Source organism: Microcebus murinus, chromosome 27 (genome assembly GCF_040939455.1).
Source record: "Microcebus murinus isolate Inina chromosome 27, M.murinus_Inina_mat1.0, whole genome shotgun sequence".
In the NCBI taxonomy this organism is placed as follows: Eukaryota; Metazoa; Chordata; class Mammalia; order Primates; family Cheirogaleidae; genus Microcebus; species Microcebus murinus.
Window position 1 is genome coordinate 18,025,909 of NC_134130.1, and position 15,251 is coordinate 18,041,159.

General features: G+C 44.2%; 1 protein-coding gene across 4 annotated transcripts in view; it reads left to right on the top strand.

The window, feature by feature from the left end:
- The first annotated feature begins 4,067 nt into the window (after nucleotides 1-4,067).
- PPA2 (inorganic pyrophosphatase 2) overlaps nucleotides 4,068-15,251 on the top strand; it is an 83,257-nt gene continuing 72,073 nt past the window's right edge. For 2 of the 4 annotated variants that reach the window (XM_075998099.1, XM_012779000.3), the window contains exons 1-5: nucleotides 4,068-4,476; nucleotides 8,544-8,608; nucleotides 8,999-9,049; nucleotides 11,363-11,407; nucleotides 14,945-14,998. In XM_075998099.1, the coding sequence (XP_075854214.1) occupies nucleotides 4,083-4,476; nucleotides 8,544-8,608; nucleotides 8,999-9,049; nucleotides 11,363-11,407; nucleotides 14,945-14,998 (609 nt within the window). In that variant the 5' untranslated portion in view covers nucleotides 4,068-4,082. The remainder of the gene's footprint in view (nucleotides 4,477-8,543; nucleotides 8,609-8,998; nucleotides 9,050-11,362; nucleotides 11,408-14,944; nucleotides 14,999-15,251) is intronic. The other 2 variants (XM_012778999.3, XM_012779001.3) reach the window with 1 other exon arrangement.

A 15,251-nucleotide genomic window follows, 5' to 3' on the forward strand; every position in this document is an offset into this window, starting at 1 on the left:
ATGTTTTGTTTTTGTGTCTGTGTTTGTTTCTCTGGCAGAGAGGGTGGATCTGTTGTTGGCATTGGCCTGGCAGTTAAGGTTGGTGAACACAGGAGCCGGGACCCCCCCCCCATGAAGAAAGCGGACTCTATCGTGGGAGGGAGACTCGTGAGTGCCGCTCCCTTGCTCTAGGTCCTGAGAAGTGCAGATCTTGGGCTGCAGGAGACTCTTCTTGGGAGGGTTCTAAACTGAGACCAGGAATGGGGCTGAGGGGAGTCATGTTTTACATAAAAGTGAAACTCCAATTATGGCTACTGCCATGAAAGTCCTTCAATGCAAAGTATATATTAAAAAAAAAACACGAAGTATGTTAATTAAGGCATCCTTCTTTGTGTTAGAGGTATTGTTATTTATCTCATGTGCAACAGGAAAGGCTCTCATTTAAAGGACAGGATATTAAGTGTCTCTACGAAAAAGATTATATTTTATAATTAAGTTAATTTATTTCCCCTCCAGTGTGGAAATTCCCTTGGTTATTGCAAACTCTGGAACACTGTCTTACAGGGGTGCTCCTTCGCTGAGGAAGTTGTATCACGGCAAGAGGAATCCTGTCCAGGAATGCCAGCATGGGCAGCAGTGATGCCATTACACCTGCATGGACCATGGCTATTGTCAGTCATTAAATTGTTGCCAGTGCAATGCGCAGCAAAACAGAAACAAATGAAAAAGGCTTCTCATCCTAGTTTGCATTTTCCTTATTGCCAACAATAGTTGAACATATTTTTATGTATTTACTTCTATTGAATGATTTACAATTTTTCTGTGACTTCCCAACTTTTATCTTCTATTCAGTTGGCTACTGGGTTGTTTTCATTTTTATCGATTTGTAAAAGCTTTTTATAATATCGGATGTTGTGGTGGGCGTGCGATGTGGCGTCCTGACGCTCCTTTACGGGAGAACTTGTCTCAGCTGCGGGCAGTGCCCTCGGCAGAGCCGCCCGGCCTCGCTGCTGCGGGGTCGCCGCCTCTGATGTGAGGAAGGAGGGTTATGAGGGCCCAGCCAGTCGTCAGGAGACAACTCCGACCTGCCATTTTACCTCTAGTACTCCCTGTAAGGTCAGCCAAAGCTGCTATTCGGGCTTGCATTGCAACTAGACTCCTTCCTCTGCCAAACCCGAAATCGTTTTCCTGCCTTCCAAAGGAGGGACTGCAAGGACGCTCCCGACCAACACCCGGCCGGGCTCTGCTGCTCCCTGGAGAGTCCAACCTGCGACAAATACATATGTCATGTGCTATATTTTGGCAAAAATATTTTGTCAGAAAACATTTCTCAGAAAAATTTTGCCTCAGGACCTTTGCACATTCTCATCCCTATACCACCTTTCCCTTGGCTATTCCCTAGTTTTCCTTTAGCAGTCCTCTGAAATACCATATCCTAAGCGAGCAGCGTGCCCCTGGACCCACGAGCCACTTTGAATGCCATATCTTTAGAGAGGCCGTCCCTGAGCCCGAGCCTAAGTTGGATCTCTGTATTACTCTCTGTCGTGGATTCCCATACTTTTCTTCATGGCACCATTTCAAGTTTTAATCTTAACAGAAGTATACAACTGTTTGCTTAATGCCTGAGTCCTTCATTAGATTCTAAGTACCAGAAGGACAGATAATTTTCCCATTTTTTCCATCATTCTATATCTAGTTAAAATCATACCTCCCAACACAGAGTACATATTTAGTAATTATCAGTCAAATGAAGGAAGGGTTGATTAAAAGATGGAGGGAAAGGAAGAGTCCTCTTTCCAAAAACATAATTTTCTGACAAGAAAAACTTCTCAGCTGCTGAGTTTCTGACCCTTCTCATCACAAGCATCATAAACTGAAATTATGAAACCGTTCCACACTGTTTTTGAATCCTAAGGTTCTTTTTTGTTATGGGCAGGAGATCCTATATAAATTAATCCTGTTCACATTTTCTTGCAATGGATTACATAAAATTTATTTCAAGGAATTGCCTTTGGAACCCAGGGTCCTTTGAATCCAATTTGAAACTTATTATTCCATATAATTATAATATGTATAAAATAGAAAAAATTGAAGTTCTATAGTTAAACCATTTTAAAACAAAATTAATTCCCACTGCTCAAGGCCTAAAGGGGAAATCTAGAAAGTGGGCAGAGAAAATGGGTTGTCTCATTAAATTTTGTACAGGACATATTATTAACAGTTTAGTAGCTCAACCCTTGAATTGGATTAGAGTATTACCATGATTGCTATATTTATAATATTACAGAGCATTTATAATGTGTCATTTGGAGCTGAAATTTCTCATGATTATTTTAGCCTAGAAGCAGTAATCAAGCAAAGCTTTGTTTTTTTCATGCCATTTAACAATATGCCTTTAAATCACATATGATACTTAGATGATGGATACATTTTATTATGTCTAATTTAGTAAACATCCAGAAAGGCTGAAAGCTTAATACCAAATGCATTGTGCACATCATTGAGGCTTGGTTAAAATCAACTCATTTGTCCTCTTTTCTATTTTTAAGAACTATATGGGCCTCAGGACATGGGTTTATTTTCACATAGATAAAATAAGAAAAGAATTTCTACATGCTAAAAATTCCTTTTTTTCCCCAAAGGGAAATAAAACTAGTTTCTCATTTCTCAACCAATGAAGTCTCCATTTGCTGAGTCTGTTTTAGACTGTTTGTTTCATTGACACTTGCATTAAAACTTCTTTTAAAGTAAGGAAGAAAAATGTTTTTCTAAAAAAAAAGTAAAGGGTAGATCTCTTATCTGCTCTTTAATAAGGACAGTCATAAAGAGAGAACCAAATGCTTTTCAGCATCAATTGAAATGATATGGTTTTTGCTCTTCATTCTGTTGTCATAATATATCACATTAATTCCCAATTTCTGGGAAGTGTTCTTTTCTTTTAATTTTTTTTTTCAGTCCAATCCCTACTTAAGCAAGGGAAGTGTTCTTAAGGGAAGGGGTACAAACTTCCTTCTTTCCAGCCAGGTGGAATGAGGATGTGATGTCAGAGCTAGAAGAGCCCTCTTACAAGGTGACCTTGATAATGCAAGTGAAACACATCCAAGCAGTAAGACAGAATTCACTCGTACCAGTTACCCCCATACATTTATGTTGTTCAAAATTCTGACTACCGCCTAGATGTAAGTTCTATTCTCTATATAACGCTAAACAATGGCTACAGAGCCATCTTGGTAAGATGTTTGCTTTCAGATTTTTGTCAGTAAAGGTTAGTTTTAAATATCGCGTCTGTCTTACTATCATTATTAACCAGAGGTTTTAGTTTGTAGCTACGGCACAGAAATGTAAATAGTTTAGACTAGCATCAAATTTGCAATTGTGACTTAATTACTATAAATTAGTTAAAATCTACATAAAGATGTAAGTCATATCTAGTAAGAGGCAGAATTTTAAGTTAGAATTGTATTTTTCATGAGTTTAGTAATCATTGTGCTTATTAAAATCTCATTTATAATCCACTTTTTATTGCAGTATTTTAAATCAGAAGATTATTTTTAAAATGTTTTCTCTTTTAATTAAAATGATTTGGCTTTGTTTTTGCAAAGCCCATAAGTGTACATTTCTTTGCCTCTTTCTGTAAAATAGCTACTCTTCTTGCATTCACTTTTATGTACTCAGTAACTGAAATATTTTTCTTTAAAAGATTTAGTTTCTAATTTTAAAAGTCTTATTGACTGCTTTCCTCTGGATTGCTCACTCCTATTTATTGGGAGAATTGACCTTCGTATTTGACACCACGGAGGTCATCGGGGACCCTAGAAAGGGGGAGGAAGCCTTTTATTGAGAAGAGGGGAGTTCAAAGGACAACTGTGGACCACTCTTCCAACAAGTTTTTCTGAATAGCTCTCTAATTGGAATCTCCTACGCTGGGAAAGATTTGGCAGAGAGGAAACTTCAGGAGCAACTTCCAACAAAAGGGACATTATTTTGCGCCCAGCACGGTGCTACGCCTAGCAGGGACGCTACCGAGTCTCCAGGCCGCAGGGCTCGGCAGGTCAGGGTGAAACAGGGGACACGATAATTGCACAGATGTGCGGGATGAATGAATGCATGCACCGATAAATAGGTGGCAGCGAGCTCCCGGGGCGGAGGGCCTCGTGCTGCCCGCCTGTGACCCTGGGCCGGCCGCGGGCGCGTCCCGGGCGCCCCGTTTTCCCGGCGGAGAGGCGGATCCCACCGGGCTCGCGTGGCCGGCGGCGACTCCGGGCGGCAGGGGGCGCGGGCGCGCGGCAGGGCGAGGCCCGCGCGGAGCGGCCGCCGAGGACGCCATGCGCGCGCTGCTGCCGCTGCTGCGCACCGGCCGGGGCTGGCGCGCGGGCGCCGCCGCCACCCGCCTGCACAGGGGAGCGAGCGCCGGGCCCGGGCCGCGCCGCGCCATGGCCCTGTACCGCACCGAGGAGCGCGGCCGGCCCTGCTCGCTGGACTACCGCGTCTTCTTCAGTGAGTAGCTCGCGAGGCCGCCGCGCGTCGCGCCGGGGAGGGGACGGAGGGCGCCGACGCGGGCGCCTTCCCGCCCGCAGGGTCCGCGCCGAGGGGCGGCAGACCGGGCAGGGCCGCGGCGTCGCCGCTGGGGGCCACCCGCCGCCCGGAGGCGGGCACCCCGCGGCCGCCGGCCCCGCGCCGCCGCCTGCTGAGGGGAGGAAGCCAGGGTCCGGAGCCGCTTCCGGGCGCCCGAGAGACCCCTCCGCGCCCCGCCGGCTACCGCTGCCGGAGAGGCGGCGGCGGGACCCGTTCTGCGGGTCTCCGGTTTGCGGGGATCTGCTCCCCGAAACATGCGCTTGTACGGACGTTCGCCCCTCAGTGCGCTCCGCCGCGCACGGAACGGGCCCCGGGGGCTCAGGGGCCTGCTCGGGCCCCGAGCTGCGCACCGAGACCGGAAAGGCCCGAGTCTCCGCGACTTCCGTTTCCCTTCGCGCCGGACGCCGCGCCGCGTGCGTCTGCTGTGAGCGCCGGGTCGTCCTGGCGCCCGGCCGGGGGGCCTGAGGGACCCGCCTTCCGGCGCGCCTGCGGGCGGCGCCGGCCCGGCGGCTTTCGGCTCCGAGCCCCGATCCCCCCCTCCGCTTTGAGCTCTGCGACCCGCAGAGTTTCCGAACTCGCCAAGCCTCGGATCCTCTCGTCTGTCTACAGGGCTGCGAGAATGACTGTGCACTGCGTCTGCGAACTCACGAGTCACAGTGCCCAGAACTCAAGTCGCTATTCGTAACGGCCGCAGCCGCCGTGGTCGCCTGTCACTTATGCACTGTTTGCAGCCATCCCGCTCGAGCTCCGGGTCGAGGCTTACTTTGTGGGAGCGAACACAGAGCTTCCCTGAAGTGTTGTGCCTGACGTGATGGACACTGAGATTCCTGGGGTCTTCAACACTTTCGTCCAGGCCAGGCTCACGCCTGTCCTCCCTGCACTCTGGGAGGCCGAGGCGGGAGGATCGTTTGAGCTCAGGAGTTCGAGACCAGCCTGAGCAAGAGCGAGACCCTGTCTCTACTAAAAATAGAAATTAGCGGTTCAACTAAAAACACGTAGAAAACATTAGCCGGGCACGGTGGCGCATGCCTGTAGTCCCAGCTACTCGGGAGGCTGAGGCAGCAGGATGGCTTGAGCCCAGGAGTTGGAGGTTGCTGGGAGCGAGGCTGACAGCACCGTGGCACTCTAGCCCGGGCGACGGAGTGAGTCTCAAAAAAAAAAAAAAAGAAAAGAAAAACAAAAACTTCTTACTTCATGCCGCCTCCGTTCTCCCGCCCTTGTCGGGTTCCGACTGATGACGACGGAACGTGTCCCGGGAAGTCTCGGATTTTTCTGACTCGGTTGCGGTCCGGAAGGTCACCGCGTCACAGTGACACGGGACAGATTTCCACGGAAACAAGCTTGTAGGATGGCAGTTTGGGGTCCAAGCAGTTAAAAGCCAGTCTCCTGCATGCGAGGCGGAAGGGTTCTAGCTGGGTGGTGTGAGGTTTTTCGGCGGCGGCGTTGGAAAGGAGACTGCGTGGGGCCAGACCACGTGGCTTTACTGCGCTCCCGCCGAGGTTCTGCCCGGAGGCGGCCCAGAAGTCGCCGCGTGCCGGGGTGCGGCCTTTTGTGCCGTTTTGGCGGCAAGAGCTGGCGCGGCTTTGGGCGCGGTTGAGAAACAGGAGGGCGCGGGCGGCACCGGACCGGAGCAGCGGGGCTCTGGGTGCGGTCCCTCCCGGCGGGGCCTGGCGGTGTGTCCCCGGCGGGTCTGGTCTGCGGAGCCTGCCTTTTTCGGCCTAGGGAGAGGAGGGCCGCCACCAGCCGCACAGGCGGGAGCGCGGGCGTTAGTAACCACCGGTCGGCCAGTGAATGTCCGGACGGAGGAGGTGCGGGACGGCCTGGCCCGGCGGGGCACTCTGCGGGTGTGGCTGACTGAGGACAGCGCGCGCACCCAGGGACGGTCCACCGGAGCGCGGGTGGAGGGGACGGTCCTGAGGGCCTGGCCGCGCGGGCCTGGGCCTCGATCTCGGCTCCGCCGGTCCGCATCCCTGTTTGCTGCCTGCCGGGCGCGGGATTGTGTCATTTCCCTCTGGGCCCAGTTCCACTGTGAAAGAACCGGTTGGCCTTGAAGTCACCCTCAAGGTTTTCTCTCTGTTGGTGCTGCTTCTTTTTTTTTTTTTTTTTTGAGACAGAGTTTCACTCTGTCAGGCTAGAGTGAGTGCCGTGGCGTCAGCCTAGCTCACAGCAGCCTCCAACTCCTGGGCTCAAGTGATCCTCCTGCCTCAGCCTCCCGAGTAGCTGGGACTACAGGCATGCGCCACCATGCCCGGCTAATTTTTTCTATATGTTTTTAGTGGGCCAATTAATTTGTTTCTATTTTTAGTAGAGACGGGTCTCGCGCCTCCTCAGGCTGGTCTCAAACTCCTGACCTTGAGCCATCCTCTGGCCTCGACCTCCCAGGGTGCTAGGATGACAGGCATGAACCGCTGCGCCTGGCCCCGCCGGTGTAGGTGCTTCTTGAAGGTGTCGAGGAAGGCTGAAAATCCGGCGGCCTCCCCTGGGGTCCGGGCCTCTACTGGGGGCGTTTCGGAGGCCACGTCAGCCTCTCACTGCCAACTTGTCTCTGTAGTAGCTGCACATACGCTTCACACTCGTGGTTTTTATGGAACTAGAGCGCCATGAGTATTTTTTTTTCACCCAGCTGGATAAACAGGGCAGAAAAGAATAAAAAGTTGTACTGAGGTGAATTTGGACAAGAGTTGGCGGAAAAGGGTCCCAAGGGTGGGCGACACTGGGTCACGCGGTCTCCGCACCGGCCACCAGGTGGCGGCGCTGGCCTTGATAGCCCTTTGCTAACAGCACTTGCTGGGCCAGTGGGGACCGATTGCCAGGAAGCTCCTTTCGGCTGAGCCAGGTAAGGGGAAGCGATGAGTTGCTTCCGTAAAGAGGGTTGCAAATGGGATATTTTTTTTCTTTTTCTTTTTTTTTTTTTGAGACAGAGTCTCGCTTTCTTGCCTAGGCTAGAGTGAGTGCCATGGCGTCAGCCTAGCTCACAGCAACCTCAAACTCCTGGGCTCAAGCAATCCTGCCTCAGCCTCCCGAGTAGCTGGGACTACAGGCACAAGCCACCATGCCCGGCTGATTTATATATATATATATATATTAGTTGGCCAATTAATTTCTTTCTATTTTTATGGTAGAGACGGGGTCTCGCACAGGCTGGTTTTGAACTCCTGACCTTGAGCAATCCGCCCGCCTCGGCCTCCCAGAGTGCTAGGATTACAAGCGTGAGCCACCGCGCCCGGCCTAAATGGGATATTTTTTAAAACCCAGATCGTGTCTATATGCCGGACTGCGGTGTGATTTTTGTCTCACTTCAAAGAAAAACATGAGCAAAGCACCGCTTGGCTGAAAACTTTTTCCGGTTTGCAAATGCATCCCCAGTCTCTGCTGCAGTAGCGCACTGGGAGGGAGAACAGCTTGGAGCCTCACCTCGGTAAACGGTTTCCCTTTATTGCTAAGAAGAAGAATCAAAATAAATGATTGAGCTAATACTTTTGTTGTTGTTAGTGTCAAGCTTTGTAGAAACAGCACTAAAGTGAGACAGGATGGTTGGGGAAGAGCATCCTTGTGGTGACCCTCAGGCCCCTCGTTGGTGCCAGCCTGGCCCTGTTAGTGACTTGCCATGTGGGCTTGTGTCACTTCACCTCCTATTCACCTCTGCAATGAGTGCATCAATTTTAATCCAATTCACTGAATCGTTTCTTCAAAAGTGAGAGTTTTCATGTTTTGTGTTTTAATCTAATTTTAGACATTTTCTGCTTTGGATGCTTTAAGTCACAGGAATAAGTAAATAATTTGAGCAACCCAAATTTGGGTGAGTTGGTATATATTTCTCTTTGACCCTCAGATGGGGGCAAGGTTTGAAAGTTAAATAAAACTTTAAATTGGGAGTTAAAAGTTAGCTTTGAAAAAAGTGGGTATGTTTGAAAGGGGATATGAATATTATTACCATAAATAACCGTGTATCTGTTGCTTAAATGTTTTTTTGTTGTTGTTCTTTCCAGAGAATGTAGCTGGTCACTACATTTCCCCCTTTCATGATATCCCTCTGAAGGTGGATTCTAAAGAGGTATTGTTTTGGCTCATTTGGGGGATGAAAATATATACTTCTAATATCACCATAAAATGGTGTTTGAAAGAACCTTGAAAGGAAAGAATGCGGTTGGAAATCAGGAGGAGAAATAGGAGTTATTATAACAGGGTCATAAGCCTCCTTTATGAATTAAAATTTGTATGAGAATAGATTTCTTCCAGGAGGACTTGAGAGAAAGGAGTCTTTGTGCTTCATAAAGCTTAGAATTTAGTAGGAAATAAGGATTTAAGGATAATACTTTAGGAAATTAGTAAGAGATTTGTTTTAAATAATAATATATTTGTGGGTTATTTTCTATTTGCTAATCACCATGTGAACATGTGTTTCTTGATTTAATATTTATGAGTTTCTATTATTATCTCCAAGGATACTGAGGCTGAAGGCAATTTTATTGTCTTCTCTAAGATCACACATCTGGTAAGTGCCAGACCCAGAATCTAGCATTTCTGTCCACAACGCTCATGCTCTTTACCCACTCTATGAAATAGGTGCTAGAAAAATCAAGCTGGGAAAGAATGATGGTGTTTTAATAGTTATTCTCTCAGACTTTAAAATCATTTTGACAGTTGTCAGGGTGTAAAAGATACCAGTTGAGGAGAGTTGCTGTGGCATTAGAATCATTGATTTGGGCCTCAGAATTATTGGGACATTTTGAGGTCTCTCCTAATTAGTTGGTAAGATGACATTTTTGGTGCTGGATATTAATGATCATCATCAGTTGGAAGTTATTTCCTTAAAATCCAAGTAGTGAATAATCAAATGTGTTTAGGGGGCACAGTTGTTAGGCTAATAACCAGGACTACATTCTAGGTTGAGATCATCTGGGGCTAGTTAATGGAATTGGGTTTTCTAGTACTGTGGGGTGATCAACACAGGGGTAGAGGCCAATGGAGAAGGGAGGAAGCTGCTTCATAGGCAAGGATGGTTTGACCTTGGACCAAGGTCCTTGGGGTTACTCCCCTCAGAGGCTGAATGTCACACGTCACACAGAGGTTATGGAAGGTTGCAGTGGGATCTTGTCTGCCTTCCGGTCTTTCAGAGTATGGAACTGCCCATAGTGATGGCAAAAGGGATAGTAATAGGGAGAATTTTATCAGGTGGTTATGGTGCTTCGCCAGGCTCTGTACTCAGTGCCTGACATACATTATCTCAGTCTTTCTGAAGCTACTGTTACTTACCCTTATTTTGTTAGTTTGAGTATCCTGCCCATGGTTACAAGTCTAGTCTGTTGTGGACGTGGGGTTGAATTTAGGTGCTGTATATCCAGAACAGGTACTCCTCATTTCCCGTGTGTGATGCCTCCAGCTCATTGCTTTTAAATGCTCAGCTATAGGACAAGGGGTCATATAATCTGGAGAGAGAAAGAAACCAAAGAGAGGCAGAAAGAACTGTTACTGTGTGTATCTCTGTGAGAGAGAGAGAGAGACAGACAGTGTGTGTGTGTGTGTGTGTGTGTGCGTTCGTTCGTTCCCATGTCCATATGTTTTGTTTTGGCCAGTGAACTATCAAACCTAAATATCTTATGTCTCCCATCACCTCTCCTTGCTTCTGGCCAAAAGTGCATGCATTCATTTGTTCATTAATTTATTGATTTAATAAATAATCATTGCATCTTTATTGTGATCCAGACACTGTTACAGGCACTGGGGGTGGAGTAATGAATGAGATGTAGTTCCCACGTAGTTGGAGGAGACAGATAACCATAAAACAAACAAGTCAATCAGATAATGTTCAGTGCTATAAAAAATACAACAGGGAAATGGAAAAAGTTCCTGGTGGATGTTGTCAGGATTATACCACAACAAAATCTGTATATGACAACTGAACTCAAAACAATAATAATAGAGCTGTATTTCAGAATTGTGTAGTAGGGATGGGTGAAAGTGGAACAAAGAGGGAGCTAGAAACATATTAGTGGGCATAACATACTGTCTAAAGCGGGATGTATTTTTGGGGAATATGAGATTTGAGATTAGGCAAAATTGAGGAGGCCGGCCATTGAATCCTGGACATGGGGAGATTGGTACACAGGCGGGTTCTATAAATAGCTTTCCTTAGCTCCCAGCCTGTAATGACTAGAACTCTTGTACCTTGTACTTTGGGACGTTGAATATTAGGAACAGAAGTAGTGTTTCAGGACTGACTTGGAAATAATTATTTTTCTGTTTGTTTCCTTCATTAATAGTCATTTTGGTGTGTAGACATTATGCACACTGGGTGAGCATTTGCGAATGGTATAATTTTTCTTCCCCACCTTCCACGTAGTCTTTTAATTTAAAAGTGCTTGGTGGAGAAGTTGTAATCACACCTTGGTGGAATTCGCAGGCAGGAGGTGCCGCTGAGTACTTTCACGGCTTGTTAGTCATGCTCCCTGGAGTTTCATCTCAATAATGAAATGACTGTTTTAAGCATGATCACTAGAAACTGCCATTCTTTCCTTAAAGACTGAACAGAGCCTTTGCTTATTTTATAATAACTGGGAAAATATACTTGAAAAAGGTTTAGCTTCTCTGATGATTTATTTTATGAAATAGTTTGCTCTCTTCACTGGGGGTACACTTCCTGGGGGAAAAACTAACCGGAAATTTGGCGGGTTCTCTGCTGAATCAGATTTCTGGACAGCCTCTGTAGTAGAATGTTCATACAATAGTCATATTTTTATTGCTATGCAATGAAACTGTATTCTTTCATGAAAGACCATAATCATAAATACCATCTTTTCTTTTACAGGAGAATGGCATTCCTACAAAGAAAGCACGAAATGATGAATATGAGGTGTGTCCAAAAGTTTTTATTTTCGTGAATTAGTTTTATACTGTCTGTTAAAACTTTGGTGATAGTTTGCATTTGTAAAATGCTTCTAAATTTTTCCTCCGCAAGACTTTCATGTGTATTCTGATGTATTTCTTTAAGGCAGCCAGGGCAGATATCACCAAGTAGTGTTTTTATTGTAGCAAAATATTCATAATATAAGATTTATCATTTTAATCTTCAGTGTGCAATTCAGTGGCATTAAGTGCTTTCACATAGCTGTGTAATCATCACCACCATTCATCTCTAGAACTTTCTCATAATCCCAAACTGAAACTCTGAACACATATAACAACAACTCCCCCTTTCCTCCCTCTCTTAATCCTCTGGTAACGACTATTCTACTTTCTGTCTCTATGAATGTGAATGTTCTAGGTACTTCATTACCATTTCATTTTATAAGTGAAAAACCTTTAGGAAAGGAATCCAGATTTTAGTAGCAGGTTATTTATCATGGCAGATAGTCTAAAGTAAATGTACACCATGAACATTGGTCAGTTTATCTTTATTATTATTAAGTGAGAAAATGGTTTGAGAGGCTGTTTTAGAATCCAGGAACAACAGTCTTTTGGGAGTGGAGGAGAAGAAAAACAGTTATTCAAACTATTATGCTAAAATAAATATATTCTAAAAATACCTTTTAAATATGTGGCTGTCAGACCTTTGAGAGTTCTTGATGTAGGACCAGAGCATTTGATTCGTGTCTGTCATCTCAGCTCTTGCTACACACAGGTGTCCTTTTATCCTGCTGATGCCAGGCAGCTTTTCGTGCCCCCTTTTACCTTTCCAGCCTTATTTCCATTCATTCTCTATCCCAGCTGAAACTTAGGATCCCAGCCTTTGAATCCACTTCCAAACATAGCTGTGGGGGCAGTTTAATTCCTACAACCTTTGCCTGATCTCCATCTTTTATTTTTCTAAACTGATGTTTGTCAAGATGGTACTTGAACCATCTACACTGAAACCACTTAGAGCACTTGTTAAAAATTCAGATCCCTGGCCCCATCCCATCTCTACTAAATCAGATCCTCTGCTTTATGGGGTCTGGTTAAATCTACATGTTCAACAGTGTCCCAGGTGCATCCTAAACATGAAGTTTGAGAACCACTGCCCTAGATGCTGGGTGGACATTCAGGGACTCAAGGCTTTATAGGTCCCTAGGGACTTTGTGTATGAACCTGGAACAGGTGTTTCAATGGGAAAAACATACTCTGAGTCCAGATAGCCAAATTAAAATTATTCTTAGAACACAGTTTATATGTTGAAGACTGTCTGATTTGAGTCTATTTAAAAGTTTAAGAGAGGAAAAAAGGGGGATTTCTACTGACTGGTTTTTAATACACGTTTTTCGTTTTTGTTTTTGATTTGTGCAATAAAAATACAAGGAAAAAATGGGGAGAAAAAAAGGACTGAAGGAGGAATTCAGTGTCCCTGCCACATACACAACTTTCTGATTTGATTTGTGTCCCCTTTATGTTTTTGATTTGCTAATAACTTTTGGCAGACCATTGTTGGTTTATAATTAACACTAATCTTAGGAAAACCAGACTAACATTGGCTTTAAAAAATTATAGGCCAAATGGATTTTAGCTGGAGAGAAGAAAGGCCAGCTGGAAATAAGCTCTTAGTGATTAGGAGCAAATGAGGAGGGAGAGTGTGGTTTGCAGGCTTAACATTCAGCATCATCTGTTGTTCTTTTGGCCTAATTCAAGTCTCTGTGAATGGCTTTGGTAGGTGTCATTCTGTAAAATGATAGTCATGAACTTGGTCTTCTCTGTCACCTCTAAGTATTCATCCACATGCATTTGTTCTCTTATAGCGGGCTTTCAGGGATGAATAAATTACGTGAACATCTGCCATTTACTTTGGTTTTTCTTTTTAACACTACTTCAGACCTATTTAAACAGGTGCAGGGAGCCTCATGCAAGAGCATAAACAATGAAACATAACAGTGAGACTGTATATGAGGTTGCTAAGATAGGCATGAGATGTACTCTAAGGAGCAATTTTTGAGCATTCATTCTTAGCTTTATCTCCTGGATTTGTGGTTTTGCTATTTGTAATCTTTAGTCCTGTCTAGAAAAACTTAATTAAAAACATGATTATTTTTATGGCTCATATATTTACATTTAATTGTGCTAATGGTATTATTTAAATTAATAGCATTCCGTGTTTCACTGAGAAACCCCCAGTGATATTGTTTAGCAGTGTTTAAACCAACTCTGGTTGCATGTGAAAATTGCTTAGACTTTAAACATTTAAGCAGTGCCCTGGCTCCATCCCATACCAGGTGAATTCAGATAGGTGAGAGGTGGAGCTCTATGAATCTTTTTTTTTCTTTATTGATTAAAACTGGCCTGGTGATTTTGATGTGTGGAATGATTGAAAAGTATGGTAAATCACTGCTTCCCGAATGATCTGTGGTGAAGAGCTAGTTTTTTTGTTAGTTTATTTCTAATCTGTCATAACTGATACTTTTAAAAAAATCAGTCAAAATGAATTATTAGAAAAGTGTAATTCAAGTTCCAATTTTTAATTATTAGATTCAACACATGTAAAAATTACTCTTTCAAATTGCTATAAATGTTTCTCAGTGAGCGAATAACAATCAGTTTGCAGATTAGCACTGGTCCGTGGCTGCACTTGGAGTGCACTGTTTTAAAGAATCACTTCTCCATGATAAATTGTTAGTTACTGATGTCAAAATGGCCTGCAAACCAGCTTTCACCTTAAGACTTCCTCTTTGTAAGGCTAACTATGGGAAATTATTTTTACTCACCATTGACCTAGAGTCTTCCTGTGTTTAAGCATTCTACAAGGTTCAGAATCAAAAAAATAAGAAGCAGTGGTCCTTTTGTAACTTTAAGGAATCTAAAATTGCTAGATACAGAAGCTAAATTTACCAAGTTTAGTCTAACTCTTTGTGAACTATATAATGGCCTACATTGATATCCTTAATTTTACATTGTGATCGAAACTTGGATTTAAATATTGTTTTATAATTTTCAAAATATTTTACTTTTTAATTTTCTGTGTGTTCATTTGAAATTATAGAATTGATCTTCCTAACAACCTTGTGTGGGGAATGAGACAGAGATTATCACACTTACTTTCCAGATTAGCAATGTGAGACTGAATCCTCACATGAGGAACTCAGTCTCTCACTCTATTTTGGTTGGAAAATAAAAATCTAAACACATTTCTTGACTTCGTTCTAGTTCTGTCACTATACTACAAAGGTATTTCCAGACATGCAGTAACCTCTGACACTGTGCAGTAGTGCTCAAGTGACATGGTGGCTTAAATTCTGTGTTTTTCACAATTTCTCTAATTTTTAGAAGAAATTTCAATCACAGGTAGACAGATATATGATGCAGATTCTAAACATTTTTGGTGGGAGATAAACCTAAAGCATTTTTGTAAAGGAGATAAATGAAAAAATAAGAGAGAGGCAAAAATGTTTATGTTCTCTGTTTGTTTTTTGTTTCTTTTTAACCACAGAATTTGTTTAATATGGTTGTAGAAGTACCTCGGTGGACAAATGCTAAAATGGAGGTATGGATATATTCTATTAATATAAAGTCGAATTAATAATGATAATGATATAAAAACTGTTTCAAGTTGTTTGGCATAATATTTTGAATTTGGGATAGTTGAGAAAATATTTAAAGCTGAGTATATACTTTAACCACTTCCGTACCGTGCTCACCGGCCGCGAAACCTTGTCCACAGCCGGCACTCATAGTCTGCACGGTAGTTTGTGCTGTGCATTGCCGGCGAATCTGTTTTGCTCTTGTGTGATGAGGAA